The sequence below is a fragment of the Melampsora larici-populina genome, assembly GCF_000204055.1.
Source record: "Melampsora larici-populina 98AG31 unplaced genomic scaffold MELLAscaffold_2, whole genome shotgun sequence".
Lineage (NCBI taxonomy): Eukaryota > Fungi > Basidiomycota > Pucciniomycetes > Pucciniales > Melampsoraceae > Melampsora > Melampsora laricis-populina.
The window spans coordinates 734,417-755,085 of record NW_006768766.1 but is presented as its reverse complement, the minus strand read 5'-3'; the positions used below and the strand labels follow the sequence as shown (position 1 = coordinate 755,085).

At 41.3% G+C, this 20,669-nt stretch overlaps 2 protein-coding genes across 2 annotated transcripts; one reads left to right on the top strand and one right to left on the bottom strand.

Moving 5' to 3' along the window:
- Positions 1 to 11,447: 11,447 nt before the first annotated feature.
- On the bottom strand, positions 11,448 to 13,682 carry MELLADRAFT_88981 (uncharacterized protein; the record flags this gene model as incomplete). The annotated part of the gene is made up of 4 exons (XM_007404196.1): positions 11,448 to 11,737; positions 11,784 to 12,566; positions 12,684 to 13,038; positions 13,110 to 13,682. The coding sequence occupies 4 exons, from the start codon at positions 13,680 to 13,682 to the stop codon at positions 11,448 to 11,450; spliced, it is 2,001 nt and encodes a 666-aa protein (XP_007404258.1).
- A 3,919-nt stretch (positions 13,683 to 17,601) lies between these two features.
- MELLADRAFT_70609 (uncharacterized protein) lies at positions 17,602 to 20,352 on the top strand (the record flags this gene model as incomplete). Its single annotated transcript, XM_007404773.1, has 9 exons — positions 17,602 to 18,138; positions 18,208 to 18,292; positions 18,359 to 18,422; positions 18,499 to 18,713; positions 18,781 to 18,854; positions 18,916 to 18,955; positions 19,021 to 19,104; positions 19,174 to 19,567; positions 19,652 to 20,352. 9 exons carry the CDS (start codon positions 17,768 to 17,770, stop codon positions 19,825 to 19,827), a joined length of 1,503 nt encoding a protein of 500 aa, XP_007404835.1.
- Between the last annotated feature and the right edge of the window lie 317 nt (positions 20,353 to 20,669).

Genomic DNA, 20,669 nt, shown 5'->3' with positions numbered 1-20,669 from the left:
TGTGCTCACAATCAGATGTAATTGTTGCATGACATGAATCATGAATCATTTTGAAAGATCTAAGACCATTTTGAAGGCATGAAGACCAATCAATTATTTCACTGAGCAGTGGGGTTGTTTTTTTCACCAACCACTTTTATGTCTTATACACATTCACAGCCCTCTACTACTGGTCACTGGCATCCCAGTGTGCCCCATGTAATGTTTTCAATAATTCCAATATGTTTTCAAAATAACACGTGTCTGCTCTCAAGATGTTATGGGTCAGTTACCAAAAGATATGGAAATGCCACCATGGTAATCACTGAAATCAGAGGACAACAGACTAAATTAGTACTATGCCAAGTCCCTTTTTCCTAAAAAGCCAAGGAGGATAAATTCACTTCATGTCTAAAACAAACAAACACCCTACAGGGTGGCTAGCAGTCTAAATAATAAACACATCATGCAACAAATAATACCCACTATCTGAAAAGGAATATAACCAACATAACATAAAAATTCTCAGATAAATGAACACAGGTACAAAGATTATCTTTTACTTATTTTTTTGAACAACAAAATTTAAAAACACGACTTCTGACAAAAAAATGTAGAACAATTTTTTTCTATTGTTGTTGCCACATAACAACTTAACTCCTTACTGACAAACCAGGGAGTGAAGGGTGGGTTTCTTAAATATATGATGACTATAAACTTTGGATAGAGAGATGAGAAGAAAGAATGTTATGAATGATGAAGAAGAAAATAATGGTAAATGAAATTGGTAACAATGGTCAATAGCCAATGTTTTCAAACCATTTGTGATATGAAATATCAGGTTTCAAAGACCAACCCGTTGGTACAGACAGTTCACATAGTACCTGTTATTTTTGAAATTTCAATCAGTAAATAACAAGTGACCTACACCTATGATACCACCAAAATTGAGATGACGTCATCCAGCATCAGAAATCTGTACAAAACTGCCCCTATACTGGAATTTAGGATGCTACCAACCCACCCATCTCAGTGGTCCACCCTTGACTATTTAATGATGAACCAGAATTGAAACCATATATATTGATAAGGACCCCTAATCTTACAAATATACTGCCTTTCAGTTTCATGATGCTACCCACACACACATCACAAGTATTGACCCTCAATTATGTAATGAACAGTGAAACCACGTCAGAGCTTGATATGGACTTGAAATAATTGATAAATACTGGCTTTCAGGATGATGCCCACCCACTCATCTTGTGGGTCAACCTATTTTATGTAATCAAACAAAGTTGAAACCAGGTATTGTGAGAACTACACAAAATCTTGCAGATATACTGGCTTTCAGGATGCTACACCTCTCCCTCATCACAAGGGTGCACCCCATAATTTAACAAACTACAAGTGAGACCAGACATGAGCAGACATGTTTATTGTGACCCAAAAAATCTGGCACTGGGCTGGCAATCATGATCAGTAGAAATACTCACCCACCTTCTTCCCAGATAAACTTCTGTTCTTTCCATCAGATTCTGAAAAGTCAACATCATACTTGAGACTGGTTTGAGTTGAATTTTTCAACCTTAGATAATACGTGTGCTTCACTCAGACATCAAAGTCACCTTTTAAAGTAAGTTTTGACTCATTTGTCCCTCACTCTTTTATTTTAATTACAGGACCTAGGGACTGTTTTTGTTCAAGATTATTATACCCCTCCAATGTCTGGTTCCTTTCTTTCCTTAACGTTATTCTCAAAAGCCACCAAGAAGAAATCCCTGAATCCTGATAGAGACATACCAGGGAACTAATAATTTGCCACACTCATTCTATTGCTTTAATTAGGATCTTACAAGTTGGAGTCAATTCCCACTGAGAGACTCCTTAAGGTCTTGGCGGACAAAATAGATAATCATGACAGCCATCTCTTTAGTTAGTTGATATCAGAGTTACTCTTTAATATTTTATAAATAATTTTCTTAACACAAAAAACATGAGAATATATGGGCTCATCAGTAACTGTCTTCAGGTATGCTTGCTAAAAAAATATATGACTTTGAAATTCTTGACATCCATATTTTTTATATCAACTGTGGTTATACATCAGTACTCTACTCTGGATTGTCAATGTGGCCGTGTTGCAAGTTTTGTACAGGAAGGAGCAGGTGCCCCTTGTAAAATTTGCATCACTTGTAGATGTAACCAAAAATTTCACTTATGTCAAGGAGAAACTAGGAGAACAAGTTGGTACTGTCTACAATGTCAATACCAACATAGAACCATCTGCCCTAGAGTTAGTCATCAATTGGAATGTGCAGGTCTTCATCCAGAAGAAGAATATGATGTACCACAAGATGAATATCCACCAAATGATGAATGAATTCTTGTCATTTCTACTTTTGATTCTGTTTTCTATCCTCTTTGTATCTGATAATATCAGGGGTATCCAATTTTACATGTTCACTTGATATTGCGCTCTCATATATAGGATGAAGTAACACAACAAACACAAGATTTCTAGTAGTAAAAAATGAAATATCTGGTACCCATAATGATATATGACCTGTGAGGCTCAAACTTCTTCATGAGAAAGGACCCAAGAGGAAGATTGTTGTTCTTTGAGCTTGTGGTGAATAGTTGTCCCAAACCCTAGCAGCAAGGATGGCTATCATAAATATCTGCATTGGTGGGAAAATCTTCCCCTCTCCCCTTGAACACATAGATGAGAAAGATGGTTTCACCATATCAATAATCTTAACCCATCTCCATACAACACATTATCTACTATTTTCTCTTTCACAGGATTTGGCTTGGACCAACTTGGTATGCCCAAAGGATTATGAAACACACACTAATGAAAATCAAGACAGAATGTTTGCAGCACTGAAAAGGAAACATCAGTTGACAATGTGATATACCATCATTGGTACTGGTACAGTGTACACAAAAATCAGAACAAGTAGGTTGGAGCAAAATATTTTTGTCAGAAAGGGTAGCTGCAAAGATAGATGTGGGAGGAACCACTGAAGACCTTTTGAAAAATAAGGAGTACAATTAGCACAAATGTTTTTGGCAGTAAATTTGAATTCTGGGCCCGGACTTTTGCCCAGGAAATCAAAATTTACTGCCAAAATAATTCTGGGCACAAAGCCGGGCACATGCCCGGATTCTACTTTGTATCCCGCAAATGTGGGTTGACAGGCCGGGAGACACAATCAGCTGGCCAATACAAGTACTCATGTTTATTCCAGGTAAATATAGAGCTGTGATCAGGACAGCCCTCTAACTGGCTCCCAGAAAAAGAAGCTGGGGCCCTTGAACTGGTACATACCACATATTGCTTCATGTGATTGTCATCTGGGCTCAAAATTTATTAAATTTTCTCTATTTGGAGGTAATGGAACTCAAAATTAAAGCTTATAAACTTGAACCACCACCATTTACTTTGTTTCCTCTCAAACTCCTTGCTGTTGAACCTATGGTGGATAATGATTGATACCAAAACTGTGGCACTGAAAATCACAATTGCACAGTGGTCCAGACATTTCTTATTGTTCAGTGATTGATGCACAATGGGCCGGAGAAAGATTTCCTCCCTTATATATAGCAGCAAAATTCCCCTTACCCAGGGGTTGAATTTTACCAATGGCTTGGGTACAATTTACATCACTCAGCATGTGATCACAACACATCTATAACTGATCTCAATCAAAATTGGAATGGTTGTGGTGGCAGTTGGACACTTCTTCAAATATTAGATGACAGTCTCTGTACAAACACTTCAAATTGGCTGACTTGTGGTCTGTGTCCAATAGATATTTGACAATATATTAAGTAAGTGAAACTTATGTCTTGATTTTTTGATTTTCTTTGAAGCAAGAAAGTTTTGTACAATCAATTCAACATATATACCTTTATTTTGGGTGTACCGTGGGGCTCCCCAAAAATTCAGTGCAAATTCCAAGTCCAAATTAAATTACACTTCATGTTGTGTGTAAACGTTCAAGGTCTTAATCAACTAGTAGATCACTTTGGCTAGCAAGCCCAGCTTTTATGCAGCCAGTCTTTGTGATTCCACAAAGAGTCTCATGTGACTTATTGTGTTGCCTTATTGCTCATTAGTGGGTATAAATCAATAGCACCTATTTATCATCAATGTGCAACACCTAAATCTGCCTCCTGTGACCAGAAATGCAAGAAAAAAGTTTTGGAGGAAGCTAAACCAAATCCAAAGCCAACTGCCAAAGGTAAAGTAGATTTTTGTATTTGCATTTATACATTACAATACATCAACCATTACACCAGATTGTAAATTTAGTGTTGAGTTTAGAAAATTATACAGAAGCCAGTAGTGCTCAGAAATAAATGAGAACATCATGGTAGCATCCATCCTGCTGTGTTTTCTCATCATCTCACATATTTACTTTGTCTAGTGGTATTTGCTTGGTGCATGGGAGCACGAAGTCAGGAGAAATTGTTTCTATTTTTCCTTCTTGCTTAGAACTTCATTATTCCAAGTTCCCTGGCTACAAGCATAACCTGTACATCTATACACAACTCTCTTAAGACATGGAACTCCACACCAGGTTGTACCTTGGTTGGTGCTCACACAGAAAAGTGGGAAAACTTAGAAAAATATACAGAGGCCAGTAGGGCTCAGAAATAAATGAGAAAACCATGCTTGCATCCATCCTGCTGTGTTCCCTCATCATCTCACATATTTTTCCAGATTTTGACAATATGTTTTATATCAGATCAGACACCCAATTCTTGTCCAAAGCTGGCAATTATTGAGACGTTGACATGGTGAAACCAATAGTAGAGTCAATTTTGCTTCAAAATCTGCACCGTTTTCACAGTTCAAATACCACACCTTGGCTCTACAGTATTCATGCAGGAGTCTGCTGTTTGTCTCCATAATAGCAGTAACCAGCACATAATTTATCAACCATGATATATCATTACTCTGATGGCTTTAGCGCCTCTATAAACATTTCAGACCCAGTATTGGGACTTTGAGTCTTCATTTTTTGAAGGTATGTAGCACATCATCTATTTCATTTTGAAGTGACCCTTTCTTTTGTATCATGTTGACTTGTGCCTACTTGGTGTTTCAGATCAGTCATTTTTCCAAAGTAATCACATGGGAAGCAAGAGTCAATTCTCCTGTGGGAAAACCCATTGTCAGTTGATGAGCCAAAATGTATCATTTTGGAAACATTTCTGCATTATTTTGGTGTTTTGATCAGTCTTCCCACAGGAAACTATCTCTTTGTTATTTTTCACTATCTTCATTTTTCGTATATAAACTGAGAATCAAAATGTTTGAGTATCAAGATATTGATTTCATCTACATATCTACTCATATACATAGTTTTATCTAATCCTTTTAAATCTTGCACAAGTTATCATTTTTTATTTGCCTTTCCAAGATCATGAATAAAGTGTTTTGAATATCAAAGCATTTTCATGACAAGCCACCATGGATCATTTACAATATTGAGTGTCTATGACTCAGAGGAATCCTTGGATACTTGTCATGGTTTTCTATGATAGTTGTCCATAGGAATCCATGAGTGATCCTCATGAATCACCCCTGGTGATCTCATAATGACAATCACCAAGTGATCATCATTACTTGATCATGGTGATTTCATATTGTTGATACATGGTGTTTTGTTGTGAACTGCACTTGATAAACACTCATAAATCAATCATGGTGAGCATCTGTGAGTGGTCCATGTGAAATCCACAGGACACTGATGCCACCTTCATTTCAATACAAACTGTGGTGAATCACTGACTTGGTTGTTCATGAAGCACATGTATAAAATAGATGACCAAAGGCCCACTGGTAAATCAGGCCTGTGGTGTATAGGACCCTGGCAAAATTCCAGGCAGGGGGCTGTCAAAATTGGTTTTTTTGGCCTTTTTCATACCCAAAGTAACACAGACTTTTCTAAAAATTGTGGGTTTCATAATTTTTTCACACCCACATCCGGGGGGGTTGAGGGTGTGGTCAACCAAAATTTGGTACTCATACCTCCCAGACCCCACATTTAAGAACATGTTTTTGGGTATTCTGAGGAAAGTAAAAATTAATTTTGTTTGGTAAGATAATTATGGGATACAAAGTTGAATCTGGGAGTTTTTTCCCAGTTTCCCAAATACAGCCAAAAAGCACACTGGGAAACTGGGAGAACGTGGGAAAGTTCCAAACACAGCCAAAAACAAAAACTGCGAAACTGGGGAAAATTAGGGGATACAAAGTAGAAAGCCGGGCACGTGCCCAGGCATGTGCCCACAAGTCCAGATCCCAATTTTACAGCCAAAATTCGGGATGTGGACTTCCGGGCACATGCCCGGCTACGTGTCCACAAGTCCAGATCCCGATTTTACAGCCAAAATTTGGGATCTGGACTTGTGGGCACATGCCCGGGCACGTGCCCGGCTTTCTACTTTGTATCCCCTAATTATCCCATATTTAACTTTGTATCCCATAAATGTTGAAAGAACATGGAAGTTGAGCTCTGATGTGAACAGTTTGACACAACAAGATCAGAAATGATTGCTGTCTTATTTCATGCACTCAAAGGTGATATATGCTGTACCACTAGAGTTAAGTTTTTGTTTCAATCATACAAGATCATGCAACTACTACTCATCATTAAGGGTACTCAAAGTTGAAAGGTAGATTCTGCCTTTTTCAAAACCTAGAATACTAGTTTTTTTTGGCGGGGAAAAAAACTGATATGAAGCCCTCACTTTGAGGCCCCCGTGCTTATAATTCTCATCTGTCATTGACTTCACTTCAAAAACCCCTTTTCATATTCATATGTTCACCTTCAACTCAAGATGATAGCAACTGCTGCAGCCATCTATCCTCTTGGTTCTGTCCCTCAGTCATGCCTTCACAACTCAAGATGTGATTCAGTATAATTTGGATTGTCAAATAGGTCCTTTTATCATTGTACCTCAGAGATCATGGGTCCGAGTAGATCAAGTTATTTAAATACCTTTTGAATTTGAAATACAACCTCAATAGTTTTGTTAATATCAGTCACCAGTGATATCAGTTGGTCAAAAAGTGAAACTGTGTGTCATCTGATTTGAATCGATTGAATTTGATTTGATTGATTCAAATCAGTGGGTTCACTCATTTAATAAGTTGATTCCATTCAATTGGTGAGTGAATAATCGGTCGATTCACTCACCGGTTTATTCCTTTTCATCATTCTGTGAGGTTGAAGTGTGTTTCGGTGCTGGAGAACCCAAATCTCACTTTTCCCGGCAGTGCCTAGTTTTTGTATCTAGGTTTTCAAAAAAGGTAGAATCTACCTTTCAACTTTGAGTACCATCATTGTTTGTTTAGAGTTGTGCTTTCTTCTGGCCACATATCTGGACCAAGGCTTCTTTTACCCCTTGGATATCTGCTGGCCAATTCATCTCTTGCAACATCTCCCATACCTTCTGTGGTAGCCAGGCACAATGGGGTTGAGGTTTGGTGATATTCATTTATGGGATACAAAATAGACACCTGGAACTCATCCAAGTTGGAAAACTGGGCACAAACCCGGGTTTCTACTTTGTATTGTACAATTACATTGGTTAGGAAACACATAGTGAATGTGCAACATTTCTCAATGACTCAGTATCAGTCTATAAATAGCCACAGTTTCTTGATACATGCAAAACCTCTGTTTTTCAATCTTGGTATGAGTGCACAATAAGAAGTTTGGTGTGGGTCTTCAGGGGATGAATCTGGTTTCCTTTGGTTTCCTCCGGGGTACAATCATTTCATTACATGTTGGACATCAAGACAAAATGATCAAGTTTTTTACTACCTTAAAGAAGATTAAGGGCCCGTTTGGCTGGAACCCAAAAACTGTTTTTGGGTCAAAACAGTTTTTGGTTTTCATCAAAAACACCGGTGTTCATTAACTTCATTTGATCAAAAAGTCTTCAATTATCAAAAACAGCCCTGAGGCTGTTTCTTAAACCAACAAGAGTTTTTGCCCCCATTTGCCCCTCTATTTCAATCTTCTGATAAGCGCTTTGGCTGAGTGTTTGGTGATTGTATAACTAAATTTCAACTTTTACATTCCGCCCCATGAAAAAGGGGCAGATTGAAAAAGCATTTTTGTGTAACACTTTTTGGCTAAACCAGCCAAATGGTCCCTAAACTTCAAAAGTTACCACTGAGAACCCAAGGATAGTGTTTGCTGTGTTTAGATTTAGTTAGAGATCAAAGATTGAACTTTTTCATTTTTTCTCGATTTTCAACACATATAAGCAGAATTCATACACTCGTGACATCTAGGTTAAATTTCACAGATTTTGGAGTCTGCGAAATTCATAAGTGTTAGACCCCCACATCGACAGAATCTCAAAAATTCATACCTCAATTCACACGCAACTGGGGTCTGGCGGAGTGTTCCGGGATCCTTTCTGGTCCTTTAGAACCTACATATGCTTACAAAGTTTTCCACTTCTCCATGAACCACCAGACACCAGGGAGAGAATTTAGTCACATTTTGATATGTGAGAGATGCGTTGATCAGAGTCACGCAGTGCACAGTGCGCACACACAGCCGCAGTGACTCTGCGGTCGTGTGTGCACCCTGACACTGATCAACATATCCCAGTGGCAGCATACACTACGGTCCAAACTTTAAGGGCAAATATGTCTTCAAAACACCTCCAGTAATGACATTTGAGAAACATGGGACTTACTTAGCAGTGACAAATCTGTTTTGTAATCATGATGTGGATTTTGTGTTTTTGTAGAAAATATGTAAGGCTGATGTATTTCTTATCATAATTTGAAAACATATATTCTTGAGGTATCTCAATACCTCACCAGAACATAAACTGCCCCAACGGATTGAAAAGCCTGCACCAAGACCTGAGGCTTGACTTTGAAAAACCAAGTGATGAAAACCTTTGCTGAATTCGCATCACTAACCTTTCAGCAAAGTCATAGCTTGCTTTTCACATCTGTTCACTCTTTGACTCCTTTTTCTTTCTATACGACTTCAGGTAAGACCTCTCTTTCTCTTCATCACCATTCTCCACATATTCAGACCTGTGTTAAGTCGATGAAGTCATGAAATATTGGATGCTGACATGTCCCCCATTTCGCATTTCCCATCTCGCTCAATCATTTCCATCGCTCTCGTTTGCAGCGTTTGGTTTGCTTTTGGTCAATAAACCTTGTCTCCTGCTTCAGCTCGACCTCATACATAGAAGTTCTAAGTATCACTTCAATTTTTGATTTTTTAGTCACCTAGAATCGGATCAATCGATCAATCGCGTCGCAATTGCTAGCGAATCAAGCTTCCATTCATTGATACCCTTTCAGTCTGCCTCCTTTATATACACCGATCCATAAAAAGCTGTGGTTCATTTCTTGTCTCGTTTGTGATCTCCACAAGTTGTATGTACACTCACTTCCCTTGCATGCAAAGATGTAATGCATCCTCATCACCATCTCACCTTGATGAGTTCTTGAGCCCAAACTCGTGACGAGCCCAGTTCCCCAACGTGCAGGCGGGTGCAGTAACCAATTTTTCAAAAAAATAACCCCATCGGATCGACTCCTTTTTGAACTGAGTGTATGTTCAGTCAAGGTTTTATAATGTAAGAAAAACATTTCCACAACGATTCCCTGATGTACAACATACATATTTGAAACTTAATCATGTATGTTTACGTTACATTTTTACTGGGGATGTTTTCAACATATGACACTGCAGGAATCATTAAGTGTGAAACCGGATTGAGCAAAGTCGCGATGTCCGGGTCCGCGACTTTCTTCAATTGCGGATCTTGTTTGCCATAGGTTTGCTATAGGTTTGCTAGCTTGCATCGAGCTGCCCTTGAGTTGTCCGCCTGAGCTGCAGTACATGTTATGCATGTAATTCCTTTCAATATCCTCAGACCACTCAAGATCATGTATGAGTCATGAGCTTTATCATGTATATGTTACAAGAGTCTAGACATATGGTACCTCCATTAGTCCATACTACAGCCTGAGTGGATGACTATGTAGAGGGCAGCTCGAGACAAGCTTGCAAACCTATGGCAAACCCATGGCAAACAAGATCCGTGATTGAAGGAAGTCGCGGACCCGGACACCGCAACTTTGCTCAATCTGGTTTCACACTTAATGATTCCCGCGGTGTGAGGACAACATGCTGGAAACAGGTGATGGAAAACATGTCACGATTACAAATCTTTTGATCCGTAGTGTATCCCTCACACGTCGATGTGACTGTACATTTTCTCCCCGGTGAGATTCCACCACCTCCACCACCCCTCACGTGAACCCTCGTGAACCACCCCCGTTTAGAATCTCATGCTATTTAAGCTTAATGCTAGTTCATGTTGTCACAAGAGGACCCAGGCATGCACTACATGAACATAGTCCCCAAAATTGGCCCAAAAAAAGCCAAATTCCGACGTGCTCCAGGCCGGATTCCAACCGATTTGGGGAGTCTCATATGTATACTAAAAAAAAAATCCGACCAAATTTGTGACTATCATTTCTTTCTATACCAGCAGGTCACAAACAGATGTATTATGTATCTACAATTTATATACAATCTATTTTTTCTTGCTACGTTGACTAGCAAGGTTACAATTAAAGGTTTTGATATAATCTGAAGATGCCATTGCATCTACCATCTGACTTATACTTTCTGGCAACGAAACCATCCCCGAGCGCGGCTCATCTAAGTTGGAACCTCTTGTTTCAGGGAAAAGATAGTGAATTTTTGAAGCTTCGAGATGAGCAAACATGTACTCGTGAGGCTTTCCAGAAACATATGACATAGCAATGGGCATGTCTGGTTGGTGCGAGTAAAGTTGGGCTGAGATGTAGGAGAGCTTGTCTCGCTTCGTAGCACTTGCGACCCATCAATGTTTATCATTGATATATTCATAGACTGCCAAAACTTCACCAATGTAAAGTTTCTGAACCAAACATGTTAATGTTATATCATTTGAAAATTGATCGACATAAACTCACATTGTTACATATTGCCAGGAAGAATTTCATTGGCTTGATGGGATTTGTGACAGAGATCACACCATTTCCAACCAACCAGCTCATATCGCGACTGGTTGTAGTATTCCTTTGAACATCAGCCAAGCTCAGCTTGACATGAATGTTCCAGCGATGCATGCGGGAAATTGACGAATCAGTTGCTGTGTTGGAATCTTTGACTAGCACAGCAACAAGCTTGCTACACTCGCTTGGCGATAAGGTATCAGTGCTGGATACAGACCCAATGACATCGTTCAAATGCTTTCTCTTTCGTTCGTTTCCGTGTTTCTTTTTTACTTCACTATCATGCTTTTGACGAATCTCGACAATGGACGAGATGTTTAAAGCAGTTCCAGCGCTGTTGGTGAGTCTACACAATGCGTCAGTCGCTCGCTTATCAGCTTCTTTGTGAGTTTGCTCATCGGGCACTACAAGTAAAAGATGGCCAGTAATCAGTGAATGGTATGGTATTGGGTGAAGAGGAATTGAACATACATGGGGTGTTCAAAAGATCGGACAAAGTGAGGCGTGCTCGATTGAGATGAGTTTCCACCACCGCATTCTCGTCGATCTCAGTGAGTTGCACATCCAATTTTTGTCGCTCCCCCATCATTGCGGCTGCAGTCTCAAAAACTTCGCTTTCGTCGGTCTCGGACGGGTCAAAACGATACACTACTTCAATGTCCCTTGAACGACTTTCAGAAATGTCTGAGATGCACAGAAAGATGTCAGCTGTGATGGGAAGAACACGAACCACAGATAGTACACTCAGAAATACCTTCAGTTTGAGATGGGTCGGGTTGTGTGTCATTGTCGAAAATTTCCAAGTCGGTGGGAAGATCAACTGAGTCATCTATGGCATCAGTTGGTACATCCATACCACAAAGACGTGCGAGGTGGGTTGCTCGCTGTTCAGCAACTGAAAGGTCTTCGCGTAACTCGTGGTCTGAAGGAAAGTAACCAAGATCGCCAGTGGGTTTGTCACCCTCGTCTTCAAAACAGTGCTTGTATCCCGCGTGTATATGTTCAGAACTAGGAACTTTGAATGTCCCGGTCATGATTCCCTTGATGATCGCAAAGAGCTTGGGCACAAGCTGACGGGCATCCAAAACTGTGAAATTGGGTGAAATGATACGTAGCCAACCGAAGAGGTGTTCACACATCTCAGTGCCATGTTTCCATGGGAGGAGCGGGAATTCGGGATAGTATTCTCGGTGTGATATTATAAGTGCTATCAGTGATTCGGCAAGCTGGGTGAAAATTTTCAAACTCTGAGGCGAAATTCCGTTCTTTTCGGGGGACATCATTGAGCCAGTCTCCTGCTTTCGCTTTTGAAGATAGCTGTTCCATTTACGAAGAAAGAATGCCGCAGTCCATGCTGATCTAACACGTTCACTGTGTCCCATGTGACGATTTAACCAGGCATCACATAGCTCGCCGCACACAAAAAGATAAACTGCAAGACCAGTTCCATCAGAAAGGTTCGAGGCAGCTTTGACTGTTTCGGAAGAAAACGTCCGATATGCCCGTCCGTCGTCTTGCTTATCCGAGTTGTGTACATCGTGTTGGTAAAGTGGCGAGTTTTCAGATGTCAGAATTTCAGTCAGTTGACCAATTCCAAAGTAGAATCGACCAAATGCAAGACATCAAGCACCTGACAAGATCTGGTTGGCTGCAGTTTTTCGAGCATGCTTGGGATCTTGAACAGCCACAATTGGTCTAGGTGGCTGACCAATCAAGGGCACGTGAATCTTGACTCCTAGGCCAACAAAAGAAAACGAGAGTGTTTCATTTGCTAGATTTGCAAGCATCGCTTGGGCCGACAATTCGTTGGCTGCGCCATCTGAGCCAATTGAGAGAATATTAAGACCGGCCTTCTGGGCCAGTGAGATGGCTGTGTCATGTAAAGTCAGGATATCTTCACTCTTCTCATTGTTATAGCTTGCCAGCATTGCCACTACAAAGGTTGGTACGTTTGGGAGTGGAACCTGGATGGTGTATGCTCGTACCTGTTCAATATTTGAGAACCATTGAGATCAAAAAGGGACAAAGGGACTATCAATAAGAGATTTGTACGTACCTTGGTGCATAAAGAATCATTTTCCAATATTGATTTGACTTTGGCTTGTAAGTCCTTGGCACCGCTGAACGCAACATCACCCCCTTGAGCTCCTACTATACAGCCATTATAGACGCGGAGAGTCTTTACACATACTGTCTGATCGGACCCCAATGCAAGTGGACCATTGTAGCCCAGCTTTTTGATCTGTTCAGAGATGCGTACAAAGTTTGAGAGGTTGAGCCCATCGGCCAACTGCATTCCACTTAATCGCCGTGTTTCCCGCAAGCTTCGAGCATCTCGTGAGTGTAGATTTGCTCGTACGAAACGACCAGCGGCGGGGCTGATTGCCCATAGAGTCATTGTAAAGTCGTCCCATGGTTGTTGAACCCTCAATCCGCGAAGTGATTTTCCGTCCTTTTCGCGTGTGGCTCGTGATGCAACTGCTTTAACAAGTCCTTCAAAAACATCCATGTTCTTGAACAATCCAGCTGAACCGTGGGTACCCAGAGTTGACCAGAATCGTGGATCGCCTGAGTTTGAGAGAGTTTCTAAGGATAGATTGAGGTCGCGTAACTCTTTGTACTGTTGCATCCAAGGATCAAAGCCAGTACTTTGCATCAAGGTGTCTCGTATGTGCTTCACGGCATTGCCTTCGGCATACTTTCTACTGACTGCTTTTCTAAATGATTTGTCCTTACGCAACTCCCAACACGGATTACAAACAGTGGCATGTCTTGCATTCGAGGTGGGAACAAATTTCGTGCATTGGGTGGAATGTATAGTTTTCAGTTCACCTTTTCGATCGATTCTCCAGGTCGCTTCAGCTTGAAGAACACTTTGTAGCTGAGTGACTTGCTTAGTGGTGAGTTTGCTTTCTTCTCTAGTCTTAAATAGCTCTTCACAGACTACCCATCTTGGACGGCTACCATGGTATTCTGAGGGTGACCCAAGGATGCAGTCGATAATAAGGAAATCAGTATCCGGTCGAACCCACGTATCATCATTCATTCCGGCACATGGAACACCTTGGATTTGACTCTTTGGCTTTGGACAAGGGTTTGCTGTGGGAACCGCGTCTTCTGCTGGTCTCTTTTTGAAGAAGTCAGTTAGTGGTCTGGTATTTTTTGGTGCGTTTGTTATTGTGATACATTTGTCTGATGGAGGTCACATGTCTTCATCAGTGTTTGTCACATATTGTTTGTATCTTTCAAGTGTGATGATATAAAGAGAAACTCACCACTTTTCCAGTGATCATTCACAGGCTCCGTACGGCCTTGTGACATCTTGATTCCACGAGCACCACAGTGACAGTAAAATAGTTTATCTCCATTGATAGGCTCAAATTGACAACGGGTACATTGAGAAGTTGGTGTGTTGGCTGGGCAACGTGCCATGAGGGCTTGAATAGTGCTGGGGCCTTTGGTTTTAGGAAGCATTTTACACGCTTGGAATGATGAGTTTTTATGTAGATTAGATAGACTGTGGATTGATTTCTTGAAGCAATTTTAATAATTTGAGATTTGTGTGTTGAAGTTTTTTTCAAACCAGATTTTAATGCATTTTGCTGCATTCTACAGCATTTTGTGAGATTTTACTCTATTTTACTAGATTTTACTGAATTTCATGGGAATTCAATAGATTCTCGCTGGCATTTAGAAATCTGTAAGAGCATCTCCTATCGTTCGAGTAAATTTTCTGTACATACTGACTCGGTACGGTATCACTTGATACAGAACGGTGGAAATCCACTATCGTTGCATTATATCAAACAAAGTACAGTACATACTGTACAGAAACACCTCATTGCCACTATCGTATGTTCGGTAAAAAAAACTGCAAATCTCATGTTCTATCACGCAACAATCCATCCGAGCACAATCAGTTTGCAAAGACAATTGATCTGATGACAATTGATTTCAGAACAATCACTTTGAAAACAAGATGATTGACTTCACAACAATTGACTTGAAAACAATCGAGCTGAAAACAATCGAGCTGAAATCAATCGAGCTGAAAACAAACGATTGAAAAAAGTCAATCAAAAAACGATCGATTAGAAAAAGATCAATTAGAAAAAGATCAATTAGAGAACAGCCAAGTTATCTATATGACCATTTGAAAACCATTGATCACAGAAAACGGAGAATTTACAAGATGAAATTGGTGTTTGATGGTGATACAGGTGTAGTGGGATAGAGTGGGACTGATTTGAGGATGAGTTGTAGGATCGGCTCGGTAGAAGTCGAGCAGATTTGCAGATACCGACCTCTGCAGAATCGGTAGAGGTCCAGCAAATTTACTGGACCTCTACAGAATTTCTACAGATTCTGTGGGTACCGATGCATGATTTTGACACGATTGGGAGTTTTGACCCTCGGTACGGTAAAATTTACCGTACCGAAGCCGTTTACCGAGACGATAGGAGATGCTCTAACCCTTATTTAGCCTAAGACCCTATCACTTCCGGACAGCCTTCTGACCTTGTTGGACTTTCAAAAACCGCCCTTTGCGTGGACTATGATCCTGCCAAATTTTTTTTGGTGGGGACTATCATTTTTTGTCTCATGTGAATTTCCGTCCTATTTTGGGGAGTATCATTTTGCCTGTTTTGGCCCAAAATTCCGCCCTAAGTGGGGAGTAACATACCATAGAGCATGCCTGGGTCCTGTCACAAGGATGCTATATATATACAACTACAACTATAATATTAGAATCAGGTTCGGTTACTGCAGCCTGGCAGGGTGTGGCGGTGTTGGTCCTTGGAACGAGGAGCTTGAAGGAGTCCACTCGTGAGTCGTCAGCATGGGACTTTGATCAGTTTGCCTTAAAGGAACCAAGTCCCTCCCGGACAAGCGAGCAGTCAAGAAAGGCTACCCGCTCGTCCGAGAGGGACTTGGTTGAGTTGGCCTTAAAGGTCACTTTCAATCCTTGATTCGTGTGTTAAATTTCCTCACTTATCTTACGCGTATTCGGCTTCAGGTCGCATCTCTGGTTCAATACTTCGCGCTAAGTCAACAAGTTTAGGCTAGAAGGGTCATCCTTTCTTCACCACCAGAGTGACAAGAGGACCCAGTGTAAGATGGTATCGCTGCACGCCTTCGGATCTGCTTCAACCCCATCATGACTCATGAGGCTTAGCCTTGACCCACGTTCCAGAACTCCAGAAGTTCAGAACTTCTATGACGTTTTTTCTTCTCGACTAGATTCTAACCTGGATTCCTGGAAGCCCGGTAAGAATCAGCGTGTCCAAGTGACTTGCACATTTATCTTACAGCAAAAAAACTAGGGAAAGCTGCTAGATAAAACGTTCTCATATGTCGCCCGGCGCCGCTTGGGATTACATAGATAGCGCGATAATGGAATCTTTGTAAGGGGCTCTGTGGAGATCTACGAGCGGTGGTTTCGACACAGTGGGTTTCCACGACACTGCACTGCAGAGCCGGGTAGCAGACCGTTCGCCTCAAAGTGTACTCCCTTCTTTCTGGTTCAGCCCACAAATGGGGAATGACCCGGTGTTGATACGATCAGGAGCGAAATAAATTGTGGGTACACTACCCCCATCTCAATCAACGAGGAGAAATACGCCACTCATAAAAGATCTCTAAGATATATGTACGAGCAAGTGCGACGGGATCTAGGTACGACGGACGACCCGATCACTCCTGTCTTCGCCTATCAAGTCTAATCCGCCATATTTGTCCGATGCTTTCAGAGGGTGCTACCGAAGAAATCCCCCACTTGTCGCTTGTGGGGCATTCTTCTCCAAGGCGTCTGCATTTATAAGAAGATGAACTCATTTATGATCTCTGGATAAAGGCTGCAGACTAGCTTTGTCAACCGACCAGCTTCGGCTTTCCTCTTCACCGGGGTTTGATGCTCAGCCGCTGCGGCTAGAATGTTACGAAACCGAAGTTGACCTTCATTTTGGCACACGACGGCAGACCGAGGGTCCTAAAAAAGAAGACCGTCAACTTTGTTTCGCCACGTGCCTGCGCTGTCTTACGGTCTATGCTTGATGTTCCTCACTTTGTATTCTTTCTCGACATGTCTTGATGTGATCGAGAGCCATTGTGACGACAAACGCCGGCTAGGGAAGATTTATACTAGGGCAGGGCATGATACCTACACGGTTTTCAAATTTCTCAATCACGCACAGCGTTTGGCTTGGTATAGAGTTTTTTAAGAAGTCCAAAAAAAAAGATCCGGAGGGTGGGCTCAGACCAATTGAGAAAGGATACTATGTAGGCACGATTTATTCTCGGGGAATTGCGAAAAGCCATCGACCCATTCGATTGTAGACGACAGCACAGACAGATATCTCAAACCCACCCTTTCAGCTGAGATGGTCCATAATGACCCTTTTCTGACAAGAGCGACTCTATGACGCTTAATCTGTGAGTTGTATCAAGTGTGTAATTTGTCCAAGATGAGCTGGTGACCCACGAGAGGCGGTGAGCCTACTTGGTCATTCATCATCTTCCAAATCCATCGTCACTCCGATCGCTTTCAACACGAGTTTACTTTTATTTGCACTCTGAAACTATTCCTATGATATATAATTGATATCCGTATCAATGATCTTCTAGAGCCTCATCGTTCATCACATCAATCTACATTACATAGTATCCCCATCTTAACATCATTCGATTTGATTTGATTGATTTGATTTGATAATAATGTCGATTCTCAATCGGTTTCCAATCTCCTTCAAGCGCTATGTCTCCTCTGCAATAGCTCCACCAAATCGCCTTGCTCTCCAACATCGGGGACAGGGAATACACTCCACATTCTCGTTGTCTACTTCCTTGTCCACCAATCCTGCTGGGTTCACAAGCGCACACCCGCATTGCAATTATAGTTCTAGACCCACTACCGTACTTTCCGCCGCACAAACTGAACAATCATTTCATCCTACCTCTTCAACACCATCTGTACTTCAAGGTAAACTCTCTTCCTCCCGGATACCGCTTCAGAACACTGCCTTTAGTTTTACCCGGCACTCGGATCATCTCCGAGTTAAGTTTGGTGATGGGCAAATATCCAATTTGTTAGTACAATATTCAAGTCCTGTCTATTACGTACGGCAAATTGACTTACAAGCGTTAATCTTCAATAGTCACTACCTCTGGTTGCGCGACAATTGTCGTTGTTCAGAATGTTTTCATCCATACACCAAACAGCGACTATTAGACACATTCCAGGTCAGTTGTCGTTGACCAACTTCTGTATCTTTCCCTTGATTGACGAATGATGACATCACACATCAGATCCCATTGGATCTCTCTCCCAAGAACGTAGAAGCGCTGAAGGAGGAAAAGCTCCAGATTGAATGCAAGTAAAACTTTAATCTTCTTGTTTTCAAGCCTCATCTTCACCTTAGGGCTCATTTGAACCTTATACACTACAGGGTTAGACGGTCACATTACAGTCATCCCACTTTCCTTCTTGAAACAATATTCTTACGACCCACCCACAAAAGACGATCATAACACTGTCAATCAATCGGAACGAACCTTATGGGATCGATCCATAGAAACGTCCACACCTTCCGTTCAGTTTGAGTCTCTCTTTCTACAAGGCGAGGCCGGTAAGAGAGCGGTCTTGGAATGGCTTCGGAATATTGTAAGAATTTTTTACGTACCTCTACCTCCATATTTTCTAAGTTTACTCATGGTATATGCTATGAAAGGACCGATTCGGGTTTTGTCTTGTCGACGGCGTTCCACTAGAGCCCGTTATGACGGAGAAGCTATTGTGTCGTATGTCAGTCTTTCGAGACTCTTGTTCTAAATGTCCTATCCACACTAATCGGAGATTCTTTCAGTGCCTTTATACGTGAGACTCATTATGGAGCGTTTTGGGACGTGCGTTACACCTTGTCTTTCTCACCTTTGATGTTTTGTTGATCAGACTTCTCCATGAAATTCAGTTTACTGCGGATATGGAGCACGGGGACACCGCTTATACAAACCTGCCGCTCGGTGCTCATACCGACACGACTTATTTTTCAGACGTGAGATCTGCTGTGATCAATCAAATCACAGAACAACCAACTGACCAGTGACCCTGATATGTCTTTCAGCCAGCAGGCTTGCAATTGTTTCATCTCTTATCACCAGTCGATTCTCATACCGGAGGGATGTCTTTACTTGTCGACGGATTTGCCGTAGCCTCTCGCTTGAAAGAACTTCACCCATGGGCCTACGAAACCCTTTCTCAGGTTCAAGTCGACTCACACGCCTCAGGAGGAGAAGGTGTTGCCTTACGTCCACTCCTTCCAAGCCCCGTTCTTACACATCATCCGCGATCCGGAGAGCTAGTCATCATACGCTGGAACCCAGACGATCGACGTCCATTACAAACAAGAGATGGTGAAGAGCTCAAACGTTGGTATTGCGCAGTTCGTGAGTGGGAGAAAATCCTCAAAAGTTCTGAAATGGAGTTTTGGATGCAAATGAAGCAAGGTCAAGCCTTGAGTGAGATGATTTTTTAATGTTTTGAGGCATCTTGAGATATCATTCTACCAAATTAAAATCTAACACTTGTCTCGTTCTTTCCAGTTTTCGATAATCAACGTGTTTTACATGGTCGATCTGGCTTCACAGGTTCTAGACGCCTATGTGGTGGATATATTAACGGAGATGATTACCGATCTCGTTTACGATCTTTAGAAGATCGGTTTCGCAAAAAGACTGCTACCGCATCCTCAACCGATGTGTGGCGCGAAATCGAATGACTAAAAATCATTCCAACTTTCTTCCGTTTCTCAACAAACTCAAATTCAATAACCTCTCCAATCGTAATGTGTCTCCTTTTGCATCCAACTTAATCAATTTTGCATCAACATGCTGTTTATATAAAGATTGTTTTATCAAGTACTTCAAGTCTCTTTAATACGTAGCATCTGTATATTGTTTATCTCGGTGTTTGGATACAGAGAGGTGATGTGATATAAGGAGGAATTTGTTATGATAAACCAGTCTTATATTCATTTGTCTATGTGATCTTTACAACGATTCTGGCGACTCAAGATGCCCAAATCCTTCGTAAAACCTCATGTGCTTCTCAGCAGTGTAAAACTTAAGATTTACAAAACCCTCAGGCCAAGCATAAGTTTCTCAGCTGCGGCTTTCTCATTTCTTTCTTGACGCTTGAAGATTTGTATACATCATCTTGCTGCAGACAGAGTTATATTTCACCGTTCTTTTTCAAATTCTGCCCCTCTATTGGCAACAGATAATTAAACAAGTTTTGACCTGATCACGGGTTTCCACTGACTGGGATTTGCCAAGAGAAGTCTACTATGTATCTTACTGTTGGTACCAGTGCCATCATCTGCTGGGATCTTATAATAAGTGGAAATACGCAAAGCCTAATTCGCATGAAAGACTTGCTGAATGGGGACCACATTGCTATGTCTAACCCCTATATTGTTCATCAATTGCAGATCTGTCACGTATGAATTTGTCTCTTCACTCCAAATTTCAGTCTATGATGATCCTACTAGCCGTGGCTTGATTAGCAGCTTAATTGGCAAGATATATGTACTGGGCACCTTGATGTTTTTGTGCTTTATAA